The sequence below is a fragment of the Triticum urartu genome, chromosome 1A (genome assembly GCF_056163025.1).
Source record: "Triticum urartu cultivar PI428250 chromosome 1A, HENAU_Tu73, whole genome shotgun sequence".
NCBI classification, from domain to species: Eukaryota; Viridiplantae; Streptophyta; class Magnoliopsida; order Poales; family Poaceae; genus Triticum; species Triticum urartu.
The window spans coordinates 531,625,319-531,644,414 of NC_141873.1; the positions used below are offsets into that span (position 1 = coordinate 531,625,319).

Below are 19,096 nucleotides of genomic sequence, written 5' to 3' on the forward strand. Positions count from 1 at the left end.
GGATTCTGGATTTTCACACGCACACATCTAGTAAATAGAGTGTCAAAAAACATCTTACGTTATCGGACAGAGAGAGTAAAAGATTAAAAAGCTACTAGCTGCATCGTTTACGTCTAGCATCAAAGCTTCACATCCAACACAAAGAAAAGACGTCAAACTCGACAAGATTTGACTTCGCCCTTCCCCGCCATGACAAGTCGGATTTAGAGGTAATTTTTGTCTTCTCAGCCTGTCGTCGCCGCCGTCAAGGCCATGGTCTCTCCGCGGCAAGAGGGGCCGAGAGTGATCGACATGGAGAAGAGGAGGAGCGGAAACCACACTTTGATGTTGTTATTAACTCAGAGAATCAAGATTTCAATATGGTTTTTGTAATCAAAACACCTCTTCAGTAGATTTTTCTAGAAACTTACTAAGCACATAACCTTACTAAATACTCCCTCCATTCCATAATGTCTCTACTCTTATAAAAAACCGAGTTGGTGATGATGGTGTGCCTGCCATCTTATAATATAGACCGTCCGATCTACATCTGACGGATAGAAAGCAAACTATAACAATTTTACAAAAAAAAACCCGCACATCTCTCCACATTTACAGATAAGGCCTTGCCGAGCAATTAAAAAAGGAAGTCTCTGAAACAATCTGGCATGGTGGCCGCTGCCGGCGCCGTCCATCCCCATGCCTCCGCCCAGTCCGACCACCGGTCACCACCACGCCCCACTCCTCCTCACCTTATCTCTCATCTTTCTCGAGATATCATTTTTTCGATGAAATTCTCGAGATACCATTTTTCCGATAAAATTCTTGAGATATCATTAGTTTTTACACATGGAATTACTCTTGCATGGCTCAATCACAAACAGGTGTTTTGTAAAAAAAATGCATCTTGATGTTCCGTGCAATGCACGGGCATCTTGCTAGTAGTGCCTATAGATTTTTCTGAAAGTCAAACTTTGCAAACTTTGACTAAGTATATAGAGAAAGTTGTCTACGTCTACAATATCAAACAGGTACAATCTGAAAATATAACTCATTATGTATCCAATGATGTGCATTGGTATTCTAGATGTATCTATTTTTCTTCATAAATATGGTCAAAGTTTGTAATGTTTGACTTTATTAAAAATCTATAGGCACTACATTATGAAATGGAGGGAGTATTTAGTAAGGTCATGTGCTTCATCATTTGATGCACGATCCTCAAAATAAAGTACAAACGGCTATAAAAATGATAAATGATTTGTGTCGACCAACCGGTCTCGCATGAGATAGGTTGCCTTGCCACCCACTCGCCACGCATCTTCGTGAGCTTGCCACGTCGTCTGGTGAGACCCACACAAGAGCGTCCCTCTATTGTATCTTCTTTTCTCTCCTTTCCATGCCCCATGACGACCACCTCCCGTTTTCCTTCTCTCTTTTGTCGTGCGACCCTACCTTTCCTTCTACCTAGCTCCCGCGTCACCACTGCGCTCACTCTCCTTCCACCCCATAGCTCGTGTCTACTTCTGATGCTGTGATGGACGGGGAGTTTGCAAGCGGTGACTGCGTGACGGCTTCAGTGGGATGGCCGATGATCTCACCCCATCATGGGGTGGATTCAGGCAATGTGTCATGCTATAGTGGTGGATGGAACCCCCAAGGAGACCACTGGTGCGGGAGACTGTTACCAGCCACGACTGCAACCTCACGGGTAGTGTGAGCATAGGACGATGGGCCACGGGCCGCGCCCGATGGAGACAGTTGCTGGGACCAGCGACCATGGATGTTGCAACCGGCGATCAAAGTTGCTAGAACCAACAACCACGGTTGTTGGGATCAGCAACATCAGCGCTCCAAGCGTTGATTAAATGTTACGACCCGCCGCGAAGTTTGCTGGAACTGTCTGGCTTGCCTCAACGACTGCTAGGAAGGGCTAGCACAATTGTTGTAACTGGTGGCCATGGTTGCCGGGACGATGACGGGATGCAGCAACCTACAATGACGACTGCTAGGACTGATTGGCACAATTGCTGGAACCGACGGCCAAAGTTGGGATACTACGGATGGGATGAGTGTAACTCTGCATTCGATATATGGTTTACATGGTTCGATTAAATAGGTTTTCCGATTTTTGCGAACCAACTTGTGGTTATATGGTTAGAAGGACAGTGGTATTCTCAACCCACCAGGGTTCAAGTCCTGGTGCTCGCATTATTCCTGAATTTATTTCAGGATTTCCGCGCGATGCGCTTTCAGTGGGAGGAGACGTTCCAGTCGACGACGAGGTGCCTACGGTGACTTTGTAAATCTCAAGATGATATGCCGGCTCAATCTTCCGGAGGTGCTCATAGGGATAGAGTGTGTGTGTGCGTTCATAAGTTTGAGTGTGTGCGTGTATGTACTGTGCTGTGTTAAAAAAATAGGTTTTCCGATTTTTACGGTATTAATATTTCGGTTATTAGAATTTGGTTATATCATGGACCAAGTACAGTAAGTAGCCGATCGAGCCTCACATCGTGTCAGGTAGACACCCGCTGCAAAGTGCCAACTCTGTTCCTTCCGGCCCTCCCAGGCCCAACAGGCCCTAAACTAAACCCTCGCCTCCTTCCGCGCCCGGCCGCCGCACCGGAGCCCCTTCCCCGCGGGAGATGTCGCTCTCCAAGCCGCTCGCCGCGCGCCGCCTCGTGCCGGCGCTCTTCCCGCTCGCCCACGCCGACGCCGCCTCGGCCGCGGCCTCCCGCCGCGCCCGCCGCCGGGGCGCCTTCGCCGCGACGCCCCCGGCCCCGCCGTCCTCCCCGAGCTCCGTGCGCCTCGCGGAGCCGCTCCCCTCGCTCGCCCCCTCCCGCCTCGCGCTCCACAACCGCGTCCTCGCCCTCCTCTCCCCCACCGCCGCCGACCTCGACGAGGCCGCGCTGCTCACCCGCCACGCGCTCCACTCCAACTGCCGCCCCTCCTCCTTCACCTGCGTCGCCGTCCTCGCCGCGCTCCTCCGCGCGCGCCGCCTCGACGACTTCTTCGCGCTCCACCGCTTCGCCCTCCAGGCCGCCGTCCCGCCCACCGCCGCCACCCACGCGCTCTACCTCTCCGCCCTCGCCGCGCGCCGCCTCCCCGACGCCGCGCTCCTCCACCTCCGCCTCATCGCCCGCCCCGGATCCCCCGTGCCACCCTCCCCGACCGCCTACCGGGTCGTCGTCAGGTGCCTCGTGGCGGACCACGGCCGCCTCGCGGACGCCGTCGCGCTCAAGGACGGGATGCTCGCCTCCGGGTTCGTCGGGCCCGATCCCCATGTCTACAGCCTCCTCATGGCTGGGTTTGTGGAGGCCGGGGATGGGGCCAAAGCAGTGGAGCTGCACCAAGAACTGCAGGACAAGCTTGGCGGCGAGCCGGTCCTCGATGGCATCGTGTACGGGAGCCTCATGAAGGCCTACTTCCTTATGGGAATGGAGGAGAAGGCCATGGAGTGCTGCAAAGAGCTGCTCGCTCCGGAATCGGAGGTGAGGTTCGGGACCGAGAGCTATACTCAGGTGCTCGACGCGCTTGGGAAGAATGAAAGGTTAGAGGATGCACTCAACCTGTTCGACAGAATGCTTGGGGAGCATGACCCTCCATTGAGGATTACAGTTGATGTCAGAAGCTTCAGCGTGATGGTGGATGCCTACTGTGCTGCCGGAAGGTTTGAGGATGCGATTGCGGTGTTCCGGAGGATGGGAGAGTATAAGGTGGCACCGGATGTAGCAGCATACAACAATCTGATTCGGCATCTCGGGCTTAATCGGCTGGCAGATGAGGCAGAGGTGCTCCACAAGGAGATGGGCGAGCATGGTCTTGTTGCAGATGAGGAGACATGTGTGCTGCTCATGGAGGCGTGCTTTAAGGCTGATCGCATCGACGATGGTATCAGCTACTTCAACAGAATGGCTGAGCTGGAGTTGAAGCCTGATGCATCGCATTATCATAGGATCGTCGACGGCTTGGTTGGTTTAAGCTTGCTCGACAAGGCTCATGAGTACTTCGATCAGATGAGGGAGAAGGAAATTCACCCAAGCACTGCAACCTACGAGACACTGCTAAAGGCGTATGTTGGCGTTGGCGCGACGCGGTTGGATGATGCAGCCAAAGTAGCGAAGTGTATCCTTTTGGATGAGAATGTGGTTTTCAGCGATGAGATGAGGGAGCTTCTTGAAGGCGCGCTCCGTGGAGAGGGCAGGGAAGATGACATAGCAAAGCTGTATGAAGACGTGGAGAGGGAGAAGGCTGAAGCAGTTCTGCGGGCGGAAGAAGAGAAGGCGAGGGCAGAGGCACTTGCCAGGGAAGAGAGGGCGGCGAGGAGGGCAGAGGCCGCTGCCAAGGATGAGGCTGCAGCAAAAGCTAGTGCTGCTGCCATTGAGGCTATCATTGGCCATAGAAGGAAAACTGAAGGTGAGACAGCAGAACCTGCATCTACTCCAAACGCTCTCGACGGCGGGCTTCTCAGCAGGCTTGGCCTTAGTTCACCTGGAGAAGGTGCGCCTCAAGACACTCCAATAATTAGTACCGAAACAAAAGGAGATGGGCAGGAGCAATTTTGATGGCCATGAGCCTTCTTGTCCTGCATTTTTCTGAGCACTAAAATCACAGGCTGGCCTGCATTTTTCGTATCGATTCTAGGAGCATCAATCTGTATGAACTCTGATGGCTACAAAGGTTTTTAGCTTTCGACCACATCTCCGGTTGAGACCTTGTGTAACTGTGATTGATGCATAGCTATAGAGCGATAACAATGAGATCTTGATGATTTGTCATGGATAGTATATTTTTCCTATTTGTTCAGTATAATGAAATTGTAAACCAGTTGTATTTCCGGTTGGAACTGCAACACGAACTACGGACGAGAGCAGAATGTGAGACTCAGCCATACTACTATCTGAAATCGTGTTGTACTTCATTCTGTGAAAATGTTTGCCTTACACAGGATCAATATAATTCACGTGTATATTGACGAGAAACAATCAAATGTATGATAAAACCATAGCTTAGCTGCTGAAAAAGCTACCAGAAGGCACAGCCGGCAAATGATACTGCATTTTGGCCTCTGAATCAGCCCAGGCACCCTGATATTGTTTTGGTAAACATATAGTTCTAGGGTTCCATCGTCTCGGAAAATCTTGGCTCCGCAGCCTAGACGGGTCGGTGTCCCTACTGATTCTTCATCAACAAGAACAGCAATTATCTTCTCTTTCCCCTCTCCTGCGTCATCGGGGATCTGCAAGTGTAAGGGCCAAATTGACGTCAGTCTCGGTTACCCACAGTCTCATGGCATGCCGAAAATAAAGTACAAACCACCTCAAACATTGCTTCTGTCAAAATGCCCTCCATTATAGATCGTAGGCCTCTCGCCCCAGTTTCCCTCACAGCTGCTTTCTTTGCTATTAGCCTCAAAGCGTTTTCAGTAATATGCAATTTTACCTTGTCGAGGAAAAAAAATGAACAAACACATTTCTTGTTATAAATCATCAAAGAAGGAATTCTTTATTGAAACTTCTGACACGAACAAATCACAGACTAACATCATTCATCTTGAACAACTTCTTGTGTTGCTTGCCTATTGCGTTCTTGGGCTCTCTGAGAACCTGAAAAGATAAATTAGCTAGGTTTTCAAGTTGTTGACAAAATGCACAGCTATGCAGAATATAGTAGACTGGACTACAAAGCAAACCTTCTGGAAGTAATGATTATAATAGAGATGATCCCAAATAAAATAGTCAGGAAGGAAATAAAAATGCGCAAAATGTTTGCTACCTGAACCAGTTGATCTTCAGTGAGATGAGTCAAGCCAACTATTATTGGCAACCTCCCAATAAATTCTGGTGTCAGGCCATAGGCAATCAGATCATCATTCTCGATCTAAATAAGGAGTTATCAAATATTATCTTTTCTATCAATGTGGGCATTAATAACAACTAAAACGTGTCACAAAACCGGTAACTAAGCTTACCTCTTCAAGCAACCTTGATTGTTCAAGAGCATTCGTCAAAGCATAGTCCCCCAATTCATGACGTATTGGTGTTCCGAAACCAAAAGGACAGCGGTGAAGTCTTGCATAGCACACAGATACTTTCAGACATGACATGGAGGTTATATATAAAAGAAGAGTAGGGTAGTTCCAAAAGGTAGAGATCTGAATAACCTTTCTGAGATAATCTTTCCCAAGTCAGAGAAGGCACCTCCACAAATGAAGAGTATGTTTGTTGTATCAACCTGCAAAACAAATTAAACATATCCCCAACTCGTCATTGTAATGCAAGGTACTGATTACATTTTTGTAGTAAATTTAGTTCGTACTGCCAACTGCCTGAAACAAAAAGAATAGCAGCCATCTATGAGGTTCAGTTAACCACATGTCACTCATGCAAGCAACAACCACATATTGAAGATTATGACTATCAAAGTCATAGCACCATTCAATAGTTTGGAGCTTTTGGTGCTAAACTGTCGAAATACGGCTACTGAGCTAGGTAGTAGGCACTAGGCAACATAAAGGTATTAGTAGCCTGTAAAAATTCTCAAAAACAATTACCTCGACACAACCATGAGACAGGCCATTTTGACTTCTTTTCCTTGGCACACTGATCACCTAAGAACACAAAAATGGAATCGTTCTTGTTTAGAAACGAACAAATCGAATACGGTGAGGGACAGAGAATAGGACCACTTAGATCGAAATAGCATTCACAGAAATGTTCTAACATAGTAGACTCACATAAAGATGTGAGTCTGGAGTCTATCCACTAGGGAAACTAGAAATCTTTTTGTAGTTTATGAAACCATGCACTCTTCTAAAGAGCATACAACTACAAACATAACATAGCCACTTACCGTTCCTTCAAACATCTTTAAGAGTGCTTGCTGGACACCCTCTCCAGAGACATCCCTCCGCTCCTCCTGGCAACCGACCTGAATGTACCAATGTATCATATTAGCGTACATGTAACGCGCTCCAGTATATATCACGGTAGTGGTAATAATGATCAGAAATGCTTTACAACAACCTTCTTTGCGAGCTTATCAACTTCATCAATGTAGATGATGCCACGCTCTGCAGCTTCGACATTGAAGTCAGCAGCCTAAGAGGCAGAACACATCAGAATCCAACATGTTAGTTGTCAGTGTGATCTAGTGCATATTAAAAGGGACAGTTCCTGTGGGGACCCAACGAATCACCAAGGACAGAAAGTAGTATTGAAGTCAGCAGCCTAAGAGGCAGAACACATCAGAATCCAACATGTTAGTTGTCGTGTGATCTAGTGCATAAGGGACAGTTCCTTTGGGGACCCAACGAATCACCAAGGACAGAAAGTAGTTGGTTATAACAAAATTGCTGAAATGCACCGACGCTCTGTTTTAACACAATGGTAGTAGTATAAAACTAGTGGCACCACATAGCTAAACGCGGAGTGAACAAACAGTCAGAGCAGATTCATAGTCTGATAAGTACCACTAGAAGTTTGTAGACGATTGATTCCACATCTTCCCCGTAGTACCCAGCCTGAAAGAGCAGTCTATTTGTAGCATCAGAAAGAAGAAAGAAGCACTAAAATCAGCTTCCTGATTCTTCTTGCCACGATAAGCATGAAGGACCAATGCATCAAACAGAGCTTTCTGGTGGCATGCGACACAAGCCATGATTACCTGTGTAATTGCTGTTGCATCAGCAATCACGAAGGGCACATACGCAAAGCGAGCGAGCGTTTTTGCCAGGAGTGTCTTACCTGATCCAATTGCATCACATCAGCAAGCAAACAACATGACATTGGAACATCCAAGTGGTAAAACACATGCACTTTCTAAAGCACCTGATCCAGTTGGCCCAAGCAGAAGGATGTTACTCTTTTCGAGCTCAGTATCATCATCGGCCGCCGAGGCTTGCGATGAGCTAGGGTTGAAGGTTGATGACCACCACAACCACAAATGAAACTCTCAGTCAGAACCTATCGGAGGGCTCACTGTACACGAACCACCAACAAATTCAGCCGCCGGATGGGAGGAATCTAACCTGTTGGTGGAGGGCTCGCTGTATATCCTCTTGTAGTGGTTGTGCACGGCGACGCAGAGCACCTGCACAGCCAACCCCCCTGCTGAATCCGTTCATGCTTGCACTACTAGAATTCTGCTCTGTTCTAGCAGAAAACTGTGCACAAAACTAGCACAATCCTGCTAATTCTGCAGTAAACTGTGCACAAAACGGGACGGTCTCTGAGGTTAACCTTTTTGGCCTTGTCTTGGCCGACGACGTACTGGTCCAGGCCCCGGCGGATCTCCTTGGGCGTGGGGAACCGCGGCGGCGGCGGCTTGGACTGCGCCGCGGAGTAGCAGGAGGGCGCACGCGAGGCCACGGGGGGCGCCCGCGCGGTGGCGCAGGCGCAGGCGCGGGTGGAGAGGAGGCGGCGCGCGGCCGCGTACATGAGGACACGGTCGCCGGAGCAGCCGCCGTCGATCGGCTACCTATGCTCGGCTCTTCCTCGGTTTTTAGTGGGGGAGGGAGAGGGGAGGTCGCGGTGGCTTTGGGGCTTTACTCGTGCGCAACGAGTTACACTATGCAATTTGACTTGCCCGTCATCGACCGGTGATCATCCGGCAAACCGTGCCGCAGCCGCCGCCCGGCGGCGGGAGAGCAGCAGGGAGAGCGCCGGTGTGTGGCCGAGCAGCTACTCCGGCAGCAGCTTTGCACCGGCGTTACAACTGTCGACCAATCACCGGTATGAACTGGTGACATGGTTATGCAATCGCTTTGATTAAGATTTACAAACTCAGCGTGACAAAAGAACACATATATCAACTCAATTTAGATGCTGGAGCAATGAAATGGGGAGATCATTGCCTTGATTTTGGTATGCAAGCAAGGCAAACATCACAGATAAATTCATCCATCCAGGATTCATTCAACCAAGTGAAATGGGGAGATCATTATTATACTACCTCATCACCAAGTCAAATTCATTTCATCATTTCTTCTGGAAGAGCCTAATTTGCCCTGACTTTAGCAAGCAAGCAAGGCAAACATCAGTCACAGACATTTCATCTGTCCAGGCTTCAGTCATTCAACTAAGCGTGCGACAAATTATTAGACCTCATCGACGAGTCGAATGGTGTACTTTTTTCACCAGCATCAAGAATAGTATTTTTTTTCAGAAAACCAAAACTTCGCACACGCATCACGAGAAACTGATTGGCTAACAGAGTCTTCAGCTCTTAATCGATGACGATCGCGTGAAGGTACTCGTGGAAGGAAGGCGCTCAGACGCTGTAGCCCGTTAAGGTGAAACCCCGGCCAGCGATCTCGCCGACGCAGAACCACCCGTAGAGCTCAAGGCCGAACAGAGCGATGATGCCCGCGTGCTCCACGTTCAGATCTTTCCTATTTTTCCACAGCTGCTTCACTTGGTCCGCCTCCTTCCAGAATGCCTCATAGCGGCCGGGGAGGCTGCAGGAGACATGCATGTGTCAGTGCTACAGATACAGTGAATAGTCAAGCTGCGGCCAATGAAGTACAGCATTTCGATATGAAACTATGACAGGTAAATGTGATGAGTAGCTAGCTTTTAAAGACAGTCTTATGGTTGGAACTACAGAAGGGCAATATGCAGGTATTCAGTTCTAGGGCATGGTTCAGGAAATTGCATATGTAGATTTAGGTTGATGACTTGATGTATTCACCAAAACTTCTGCAAAGTACAACTATTCAAGAAGTCATAATGACAGTACCCCCTCATATATAGACCAATATACCATAGTATCAAAACAAAAAAACCCTTACAAAAGGTATAACTAGAGCACATTCTATTACGCTATGAAATCCAAACAGAAGTCTATAGTAACCTTCCCAAAGGAGAAATGAAGAAATAACTATTAACAAACTTACTGAAAATCAGAAAAGGAGCTTTTTGACATGATGAAGTTAGTTAAATCAAGCAGAAATCCTAATTTCATCTTAAATTGACATGAACTAGAAACACATGAACATATAAAAAACAGCAATTTATCTATTATTACATCTTCGTTTACAGAGAACTTAGAAAAACTCTCAGCCAACACTTGGTGTTCCAATCTAAGGACTTACGGTCAGAACAAGACCAATTGGGAATGAGCCAGTGCCCCGCGATGGAATTAGAGTTACACACTAACAATCTGTGCAGCAATCTGAACCATCCATTAATAAAACATGGGTCATCATTTTCATTCTTGTAAATAGGATAGCATCGCGACATTTCAGAAATACAGTTTCATAGTTTCTTCAATCAGAACACTTCTAGTAATGCACTAGTATTACTAGTTTATATCTAGAATCCACGAATCAAACAAAGAGGCAACCTAAATTAGGTTCTATGAATAGCCGGCAATTTATCTATTGGTGTTCCATTTCTTGCAGATAAGATAAGATCACCGCATCACCCCATTTTCATAACATTGTTTCATAGTTTGCTCAATCATAACACTTGCATAATGTAGTATTACCGCATTTCATTCATCAAGCAGCCACAAGTCAACAAAGATGCAATGCGATATAAATTAGGTTTTACCAAACAAGATATGTTAACAGTATACCTAGGACACTGTCTATCTGACAAGTCACGCCAAGAACAGCAGTTCCAATCACGAACAAAACGATAGGTTTGACAGATGGCATCAGCGACTGCATCGATCGAGATCATGCACATCGAGGACCGCGCAATCGATCCGCCACCGGGCACGCCCAGACAAGGACCGCGGGGAGGTATAGAGAGGGAGATGGGGAATGGACCTGGCGATGCGGGTGTAGAAGAGCTGCTTGGAGAGCTCCTGGCACTTCTCGACGGTGGGCGGCTGCACGACGAACTGCTTGTTCTTCTCCATGAGGGTCTTGTGGTAGGCGCACCCGTTCCTGGCCACGAACCGCGTCGCCTCGCAGGCCTTGGCCTGCAGCTGCGCCAGCTTGGACCCCAGCGCCGCCATGGACGGATCTGCTGCGACGCGACGGCTCCTGGGAGAGGGGGAGCCGCGGGAATGCGGCGAGGTGAGATCGCGGGAGGGGATCCGGGATCGGGCGGATGTGGGGAGGGGCGCTTACCTTGGGGGATCGGAGGGAGATCGGCGGCGGCGGCGGGGGTGTGGGTTGGTTGTGCCTGCTGCGCGTGTGGTTCTTTCTTTGGGAAGGGGACGGCTTTTGGGAGGGCAGGAGGGGAGGGGAGGTTGGAGAGGGCTTTTCTTTTTCCTTGGCTTGGAGAAGAGGTCAATGCTGCTGGTTCAGTTGGCCCGAATGGCTCATGCCGGGTTTGCTTCAAGATTTGCAAACTTTTAATACCCTTTCGTTCTGAAATACTCTCGTCGGAGAAATAAGAAATAAATGTATCTAGACATATTCAATTTTATCCATTTCTCTAGATACATTCATTTTTATACATTTTTCCGAAAGTTAATTGCACTATTGGTACATAAACTTGCAGCACAGGTACAAGCTCATACAAAAACTTACAAAATGACTCAAATTAGCCCCTAAACTTGCTTTACGGGAACAAACTGATACAAATTAGTCAAAACCTGCCACGTCGGCTCTAGAAACTTCGCCCACGTCCAGGTTAATTTACAGGAACCCCCGCTATATGATGTAAATAGATCCCCGAGTAGCCTAGCCAGCCTCTCTGTTCGCCATGCACCAGCCAAATCCCTAGCCGTTCTTCTCTGTTCTTCCCGCAAATTCACACTCGACCGAGGCAACCTTCCTCTCAAGCCAAATCCCTAACCCTTGACAGTAGCAACGACGCGACAAGGATGGGAGAAGGTGGCTTGCCATGACACGGCGTCCTCGTTAGCGGATATTCAGCCCCTCCTCGTGGGCGCATGGCCCATGGGCGGTGGCGGTGGCAATGTCGGTCCCGGCGGCGGCCTGGGTGACGGTTGTACTGAAGAATGGTGGGTGACATCTGAGCTTCATTTCGACTCAAAAAAAGTGCGGGGGTGCTTTTCTATTCGTAATTTCTCGTGTCCTACAATATGTGACTTTGAGCAGAACTCGACATTTTTTGCGGAGTCAAATGCAAACGGTCACTAAGTATGATTTTGATGGGTTTATTCCACCATTTGAGTATTGCCCTAACTTTTGTGACATTGAGAAGGAGAATTGTGGGCATTTTCGTAGCCCTGTTCTTAGAGTGTGTACAGAAGGATTCGGGCGTAGGTTTCTAGCCTGTTCATCTGAGGTATGTAAATAGTGGTAGTGAAAAGATTTAAACGACACATGTTTTAGGGCATCTCCAGCCGTTGGCCCCCCAGGAGGGGCAAAAAATCGCCCCCTGGGGGCACATCGGCGCTAAACCGCGCACTGGGGCCGTGATACCCCCCAGTCGCGGCCCCCCACGGGTTTTTAAAAAAGTCAAATATGGCGCAAACACGACTCAAATTTAACGCAAATATCGGCGAGTTCGTTCAAATTTAAACATACTTTACAAAAAAGGGAAAAACTACCGCGGGCTACCCCACCGTCTCCCTCGCCGCCCGCCCACACAGTTCTACATGCCGAGGAGGCGGTAGAACCGCGTGTAGTCACCGCCGCCGTCGTCGTCGTCGTCGCCCCCGTCGACGCCTCCGCCGTCCCTGCTGCATCCCTCCCCCGGTTGGCGCGGCGGGTTGGACGGTCCGGGGGCATCGTCGTCGTCGTCGCTGAGGACCACGACGCCGTGCTCGTCCTCGCGCCCACGCTTGCGGGCGACGATCTCCTCCAGGGCCCGGCGCTGCCGGACCATCTCGTCGCGGAGGTAGTCGTCCCGCGCCCACCGCAGGGCGTCCTCGTCGGAGAAGCCGCGCCGGGCTATCTCCTCGTACTCCACGGGGAGGCCGGGCTCCGGCTTGGGCTCGACGAGGACCAAGCGGCCGGTGGGGGAGGCGTTGTCGCTGATGCGGACGCCGGAGCTGCGGGTGCGCGCGCTGACAGGCGCGCCCTGGGGCTCCGGCTTGACGGGGCGGAGGTGGAGGCAGGGGGAGCCGCCGGACGAGGAGGAGGACCCCCCGGTCTCCATGCGCCTCGGGGTCCAGGAGCTTCCCCGGCGGCGTGTGAAGGACGGGGGAGCGGGGTACTCGAGGCGCGGCGTGTTGCCGCCCTCGATGTACTCGAGGATGGCCTCCAACGTGCGCCCGGGCACGCCCCACCATCGACGCCGGCCGACGGCGTTGAGCCTGCTGGAGGGCTCGACGCCATTGGTGGCCTCGAGCTGCTCGGCGTGACGGTGGCGGAAGTAGGGCTCCCAGAGCGGGCTGTCGGGGACGTAACGTGGCCCCTCCCTCGCCGCACGTGGCAGGGACGAGCGGATGCGTGCGATCTCCGCACGCCGCGCCGCGCCGGTGGGTATCGGGGGCACCGGCACGCCGCCGGCGCTGATCCTCCACGCCCCGGGTACCCGCATGTCCGGCGGGACCGGGTACTCGGCCTCGAAAAGGAGGCGAGCCTCGCTCTCGTGAAGATGTCGGCGGCCGAAGCCGTTCGCCGCCGCGCCGTCGCCTGGGAAGCGCTCGACCATGGGTGCTGGAGACGGCGAGAGAGAGGAGAGGGAGGAACGACGACGACGAGAGAGAGGAGAGGGAGGAACGACGCCGACGAGAGAGTACGAGTTGCCGAGTGCGCTGGGGCTTGTCTTATATAGGACGAGGCGCCGCCCGTGCGCGAGCCGCCGTGAGTACGCGTGGCGGTCGAGGGAGGGCGAGGGACGCGCGTCATCCGGTTTTCACTGCGCCGCCCGTGAGGCATCAATGGTGTAGGCTGACCGGCGCGGCAGCGCGGCAGCTTTGGCATTGATTCGCTGCGGAAAACGAGGCGATGAGGACGACTAAGGGGCGAGAAAAGGGTAGAGTCGCTGACGCGGCGGGCCCGCGGCTGTTTCGCGCCAAAACAGTTCGCCCAAGCCGGCGAAAATCGGGCTCCTGGGGCGCGACTGGGCCGATTTTTCGGCGCCGGCGCAAAAAAAACGCCTGGGGAGGCCTTCCTGGGGGCGCGGCTGGAGATGCCCTTAGTCACAAAACTATGAAAGTAAACACATCACAAGATTATGAGCACACAACAACAACTCCACTTTAGTAGAACACTACTTTCTGCAACTCTAAACATCACACCCAACACTGATTTCAGTAAACAATGACAAGCGGGCGGAAATACGCCTTTCATCTACCGACGCCTGATTATTAACCATACGCACCACAAAAAACCACATGCGGGTGAATATACCACTGATCAAACCGGATGAAAACCCTAGTGATAAGAGACGCAGATACAGGGGGGACAATCCAACATAGAAGAAGGAAGGTGATTTCATACCGTAGTCCGGCAGAACTCGCCAATGTCGCGAGGACGCGGCTCCATCCAACGTCAATCTCGTTCGCGGCGACCATCGCACCGGCGGCAACGAGAAACAGAAAGGGAAGGGCCGATGTGAAACGAAAACCAAAGTGACTGGTGTGTGCCTCTCATCCGGGCAGGTTTCGAACTAATTTGTATCAGTTTGTTCCCGCAAAGTAAGTTTAGGGGCTAATTTGAGTCAATTTGCAAGTTTTTGTATGAAACTGTACCCGCGCTGCAAGTTTATGTATCAGTATTGTAATTAACTCTTTTTCCGACAAGCGTTCGGGGCGGAGGGCGTATATCTTAAAAATAAAAGATTTGTGAATCCAAAATAAAGTAAGACAAGGTTAAGATGAGATGGACATGAAGAAAATTTGAGCGGAACAGGTATAAACTGGATGGTAGGGTACGTCTCAGTCGGTCCAGATATGAAAAATCTTAAAACTCAACTCCCGGGAGAAGAAAACTTGAGGCTCGGTCCAGATCAAAGAGGAAAACTATTATTGTTTTACAATTTTGTATTATCAACTTTTGTACTGATAAAATGGCTTTTGCTTAATTTTAATGAAGTTAACCGACGGCCTGACATTAATTACTTACAACTCGGCATCAATTAATTTATACCTGAACATATTCAAATATAAATATACATGTTCATAAAGTGGGTGTTTATAGTACTATTATACTTCACCTAATAGGCATCAAATGATGCTTAGTTTTTTTTCCGGTGATTAAAAGATGCCTTTTTGCCCATGGTCAAAAGATTCCTTCAACAAAGCAAATTGGTTACTAATCCAAAGATGTATGTGTGCAGTATCACGAAAGTGCTTTCCGCAAAAAAAAGGTATTACGAAAGTGCTACTGCCACATGATCATTGTGAAAAGATCTAATGCTGAGTATGCTCGGATTGGGCAACCGGCTATCTATGTCGCACAAACTAGAGATAATCACATTATTGTGTTTTGGAAAGAAAGAGATATAAGGGCTACATTTATTATTCAAAATCTATGTGCATACATGGAATAAAAAGGGCAAGTACATTTTGTGAGTGATGTCATCTGAAAAAAGTGAGTGATGTAGAAAAACTAAAAGCATATTTTCAAATAAAAAGCACAACTCTTTTTTGAATGTGGTTTATGTAATATCGCGTGGTGTTCAACCAACTAGCGAGGAGTGTCATGATATTTAGGTCCGCTGCATTAGCAACAACCTCTGTTAAATGTTGAAAAGTCGATCGGGCCATGTAATACGGCCCTCGCCCCTCGCGTCGCCCCCGCGGGCGACCCGGGGGAAAACCCTAGCCGCCGCCCCTCGAGTCTCCTCTTCCTCTCTCCCTCCTCGCCGTCGTCCACAGCGCCGCCGGGCGAAGCCTGGCCGGCTGGGCGGCGGCGGGGCTTCTCCCCATCCTCTCCGTCTTGGCTGGCGCGGGACAGCGGGATCCAGAGGAACGCCGGGCGAACGTGGGGTCCGGTGACGCGGCGGACGGGTCTCCCATCGGCGTCGTGCGCGGCACGGCGGTGGCGACCTGCGTGTCGTGAGGTGGTGGCTGCGTTGGCCTGACCGGTGGTCGCGGGTGCCGCCGGATCCAGATCGGATCCATCTGGATCCTATCTTCGGACTCCGTCGGCCGCCGCGGGGTGGTGATGATCGTCGCTGGCCACGTCGGATCGTTGGATTCGGCGTATGAAGATCTACGAGGAGTTCTTCTCGATCCTCCTTTCTGGTGGGTTAAGCCCCATGACTCTTTCATCTTCGCGGGTTTCGGATCGTGGCTTGCCGGATCCGGAGTACACGGAGGTTTGGTGGCATAGGATGGGGACCGGAGGAAACTTTGGTCGGCGTGTTCGGCCCGACATCGGCGACGTCACTTGACGCTGTTACCCTTCCTGGAGGCGAAGCCGAGGTCCCCCTATCCACTCCTGAACCCCTCCCGAACGAAAGTCCAAAATTCAGTCTGGATTGGGCGGCGGCGGCGTCCTGCGCGTCGTATCCTCCATGGAGGCGCCATCTTGGGAGGAGCTGTTCGGGAGAGAGATGTTGTGGATGGCGGGCTCCGAGTAGCTCCAGCAGTGGCGATGGTGCGGAGGTTGCTAGGTGGTGCGGCGTTGTATCTACCGCGTCATTTGCGACGAGTGTTGGCGGCATGGTGCAGCTGCATTTCGATGACGGATGCGGCTGGATGGACGAGCGCAGGGTGGTCGAGCTGTCTGGCGCCATGGTGGCGTCGACGGCAGGCCTGGCAAGGTTTGTGCGTCAGTGCCTGCTCTGGAGATGGATCGGTGGAAGAAGGTGGCGGCAGCCTCGGTGAGTGCGCCGGACCGGTGTGTGACCCAGTCCCGGTATGTGGCTAGGATGGTGTATCCGGCATTAGATGTTAGGATTTGGTGCGATGTCTGTTTGGTATTAGGCTCGGATATTCGGCACCACTGCATCAAGGGGATAGGAGTAGCGACAGATGTTGCCTAGATGGTGGCTTCAGGCTCACTGATGTACTACTTTGTAACGTCTTTTGTGCTTAATAATTAATAAAGTGGTCGTATGCATCGTCGAGATGCAGAGGCCGGAGGTGCATCCTTCTTTTCTAAAAAAAAGAAATGTTGAAAAGTATATTGTCAAATTGGTTATCATAAAAGCTATTTAGGTTAAAGTAGATGAAAATGGAACCCATGCTAATATCTCCATAACATGTTTTTACCTTTCGGCGACATATTTATACAAAAATAATGGTGAAATACATTATTTCAAGACGAGAGAGACAAATCACATTTAGGAGGTATCTCACGACCCGAGGCTCAGATGTTGCCGACTCTATGTTTGTGGGATCCACCTGATCATGTGTTTTGAACTTCCATGGACTACTGGACTAGTAGCGCTTGTGTCTCGGCATATACATGCAACATATGTTTCTGATTCATCTCATTCCCATGGAACAAGACTCTGAACTTGAATTGTCTTCTTCCGTTGCTCTTTGTCTTCTAGTATTCGGCTAGCTACTGTGTCTCTTCTATGCGATGGGTTTCTGGAGCAACATTGGGAAGCAAGGTGACATCCTCATGCATTGAGTAAATAGTATAAAACTATCATTTTTCATTTTATGGTTTTAAAAAATTACCGAAAATTTGTTTGTGACTAATAACTACCACTTTTGACGTCGTCTGTTTCAAAAAACCCAAAACGCACGTTGCTAGGAAACTAAACCGGTTTATGACAGGTCGGGCCCACACCTAAATGAACCGTCAGTTTGACCATTTGTTTGACCGTTAGCTGACACGTGGGCCCACATGACAGTGTCTCTTCCTCATTTAAAAGCAATTGGGTCCCTGTAAATGTTTCAAAAACGCAATCGGGTCCCTGTAATCTTTTGAAAAAAAGCAACCGAGTCCCTATATCCGGCAAGTCAATCCCGCCGGCCATCCCCGCCTCGATTCCGCAGGCCATCTCCATACTAGGTCGCCGCCGCACGCCATGGCGCTGCCTGGAAACGCTGCAGCAAGCCATGGGTCGCTGCCAACCTCTTCCTCTCCCACGGGGCCGGCGAGATCCGGCACAGGCAGCGCCGCCGCGCGCTGCTCCCTCCTCATCGCTCCGGCCCTCCACCACCGTGCGGGAGGTCGTGCTCCGGCCAGAGAGGCACCGCCGCACGCCATGAAGGGGCGCACCGCCGCTGTTCGGGAGGCCGTGCTTCGGGCAGAGCGGCGCCGCCGCGCGCTGCTCCCTCCTCACCCGCTCCGGCCCTCCACCAGCGTCCGGGAGGCCGTGCTCCGGCCAGAGGGGAACCGCCGCACGCCATGGAGGGGCGCACCGCCGCCGTTCGGGAGGCCGTGCTCCGGGCAGAGGGCGCCGCCGCGCGCGGTGCGGGGGTCCGCGCCTGGAGGCCGAGGTCCGCGCGGAATTAGGCCGAGCGCCATGGTGGATGGCGGCTCTGGTAGGGGTGCAGTAGGAGGGACGACCGGGGGGAAGGGAAGATGGGACGGGGAAGGAGGAGGCCGGTGCATAGAAACGGGAGAAGAGGAGGAGAAGAAAGAGAAGAGGAAGGAAGAGATAACTGACATGTGGGCCCCGCATGCCAGTTAACAGTCAAACAAACGGTTCGGTTAGATGCGGGCCCGAGCTGTCATAAACCGGTTTATTTTCTTAGCAACGGGCAATTTGGGTTTTTTGAGACAGCCGATGCCGGTTTTGGTAGTTATTAGTCACAAACAAATTTCTGGTAGTTTTTTGAAACCCTAACACGAAAAATGGTAGTTTTATACTATTCACTCTCATGTATCACGAGCTTCGGAGTGAATTAATACTATGTGAACGTGAGACCTGCTATCCTGTAGGGTGCATTGCTACCTCACCCAATACATCATGGACACCTATTAATGTTAAATATACGCCATGTGCGCGGACAAGCGACCATGTGTCTTTTGTCAGTTTGGCCGATCTTTCCTTCGCCGACTGGGAACACGGTATGCTCTCCTGATCAAACACAAGCTTGCCACGTTTCTAAATACAACATACTACATACCAAAGGGGACACTGCCAAAACAGAGGTTGTTGCGCACTTTCCCCGCCAGTGCACTGCTGAGAACCATGCATTTGTTACATTATAGTGTTTACAACAGGATGTTACTTCCATGAATGTTTCGACTTTCACGCGATCCACTAGATTTGATCCATACAACTCCCCTTCACAACCAATGGACTACGTTGCTGGATAGCCTGGTCACATCTAATGTCCAAATCCCTTACACGAAAGCGACAACATATTTAGCATATACACGAAACTC

General features: G+C 50.6%; 3 protein-coding genes across 4 annotated transcripts; 1 reads left to right on the plus strand and 2 right to left on the minus strand.

The window, feature by feature from the left end:
* The first annotated feature begins 2,388 nt into the window (after nucleotides 1-2,388).
* On the plus strand, nucleotides 2,389-4,760 carry LOC125525939 (pentatricopeptide repeat-containing protein At3g60980, mitochondrial-like). Its single transcript, XM_048690944.2, has one exon. The coding sequence runs from the start codon at nucleotides 2,628-2,630 to the stop codon at nucleotides 4,545-4,547; it is 1,920 nt and encodes a 639-aa protein (XP_048546901.2). The 5' UTR covers nucleotides 2,389-2,627; the 3' UTR covers nucleotides 4,548-4,760.
* Nucleotides 4,761-4,879: 119 nt separating this feature from the next.
* LOC125525950 (CLP protease regulatory subunit CLPX1, mitochondrial) lies at nucleotides 4,880-8,724 on the minus strand. Of its 2 annotated transcripts, XM_048690953.2 has the most exons (14): nucleotides 8,223-8,704; nucleotides 8,012-8,073; nucleotides 7,812-7,891; nucleotides 7,648-7,727; nucleotides 7,454-7,504; nucleotides 7,008-7,082; nucleotides 6,835-6,912; nucleotides 6,536-6,592; nucleotides 6,146-6,216; nucleotides 5,954-6,053; nucleotides 5,758-5,862; nucleotides 5,526-5,588; nucleotides 5,302-5,424; nucleotides 4,880-5,221 (listed from the first exon to the last, which is right to left on the minus strand). In XM_048690953.2, exons 1-14 carry the CDS (start codon nucleotides 8,418-8,420, stop codon nucleotides 4,943-4,945), a joined length of 1,422 nt encoding a protein of 473 aa, XP_048546910.1. In that variant the 5' UTR covers nucleotides 8,421-8,704; the 3' UTR covers nucleotides 4,880-4,942. The 2 variants fall into 2 exon arrangements, 1 of the variants encoding a protein (XP_048546910.1); XR_015608998.1 differs by lacking the exon at nucleotides 4,880-5,221 and having other exon boundaries at nucleotides 5,758-5,822; nucleotides 8,223-8,724.
* Nucleotides 8,725-8,896: 172 nt separating this feature from the next.
* LOC125525979 (uncharacterized) lies at nucleotides 8,897-11,258 on the minus strand. Its single transcript, XM_048690990.2, has 3 exons — nucleotides 11,063-11,258; nucleotides 10,757-10,975; nucleotides 8,897-9,439 (listed from the first exon to the last, which is right to left on the minus strand). The coding sequence occupies exons 2-3, from the start codon at nucleotides 10,945-10,947 to the stop codon at nucleotides 9,253-9,255; spliced, it is 378 nt and encodes a 125-aa protein (XP_048546947.1). The 5' UTR covers nucleotides 10,948-10,975; nucleotides 11,063-11,258; the 3' UTR covers nucleotides 8,897-9,252.
* Between the last annotated feature and the right edge of the window lie 7,838 nt (nucleotides 11,259-19,096).

Coding starts and splice junctions, on each gene's coding strand:
- LOC125525939 (XM_048690944.2), top strand. CDS start 2,628: ATGTCGCTCTCCAAGCCGCTCGCCGCGCGCCGCCTCGTGCCGGCGCTC.
- LOC125525950 (XM_048690953.2), bottom strand. CDS start 8,420: ATGTACGCGGCCGCGCGCCGCCTCCTCTCCACCCGCGCCTGCGCCTGC. Junction 6,593..6,834: donor TAAAGATGTTTGAAGGAACG/GTAAGTGGCTAT, acceptor TTGTGTTCTTAG/GTGATCAGTGTGCCAAGGAA. Junction 5,589..5,757: donor CTGAAGATCAACTGGTTCAG/GTAGCAAACATT, acceptor TTATCTTTTCAG/GTTCTCAGAGAGCCCAAGAA.
- LOC125525979 (XM_048690990.2), bottom strand. CDS start 10,947: ATGGCGGCGCTGGGGTCCAAGCTGGCGCAGCTGCAGGCCAAGGCCTGC. Junction 9,440..10,756: donor TTCTACACCCGCATCGCCAG/GTCCATTCCCCA, acceptor TGTCTCCTGCAG/CCTCCCCGGCCGCTATGAGG.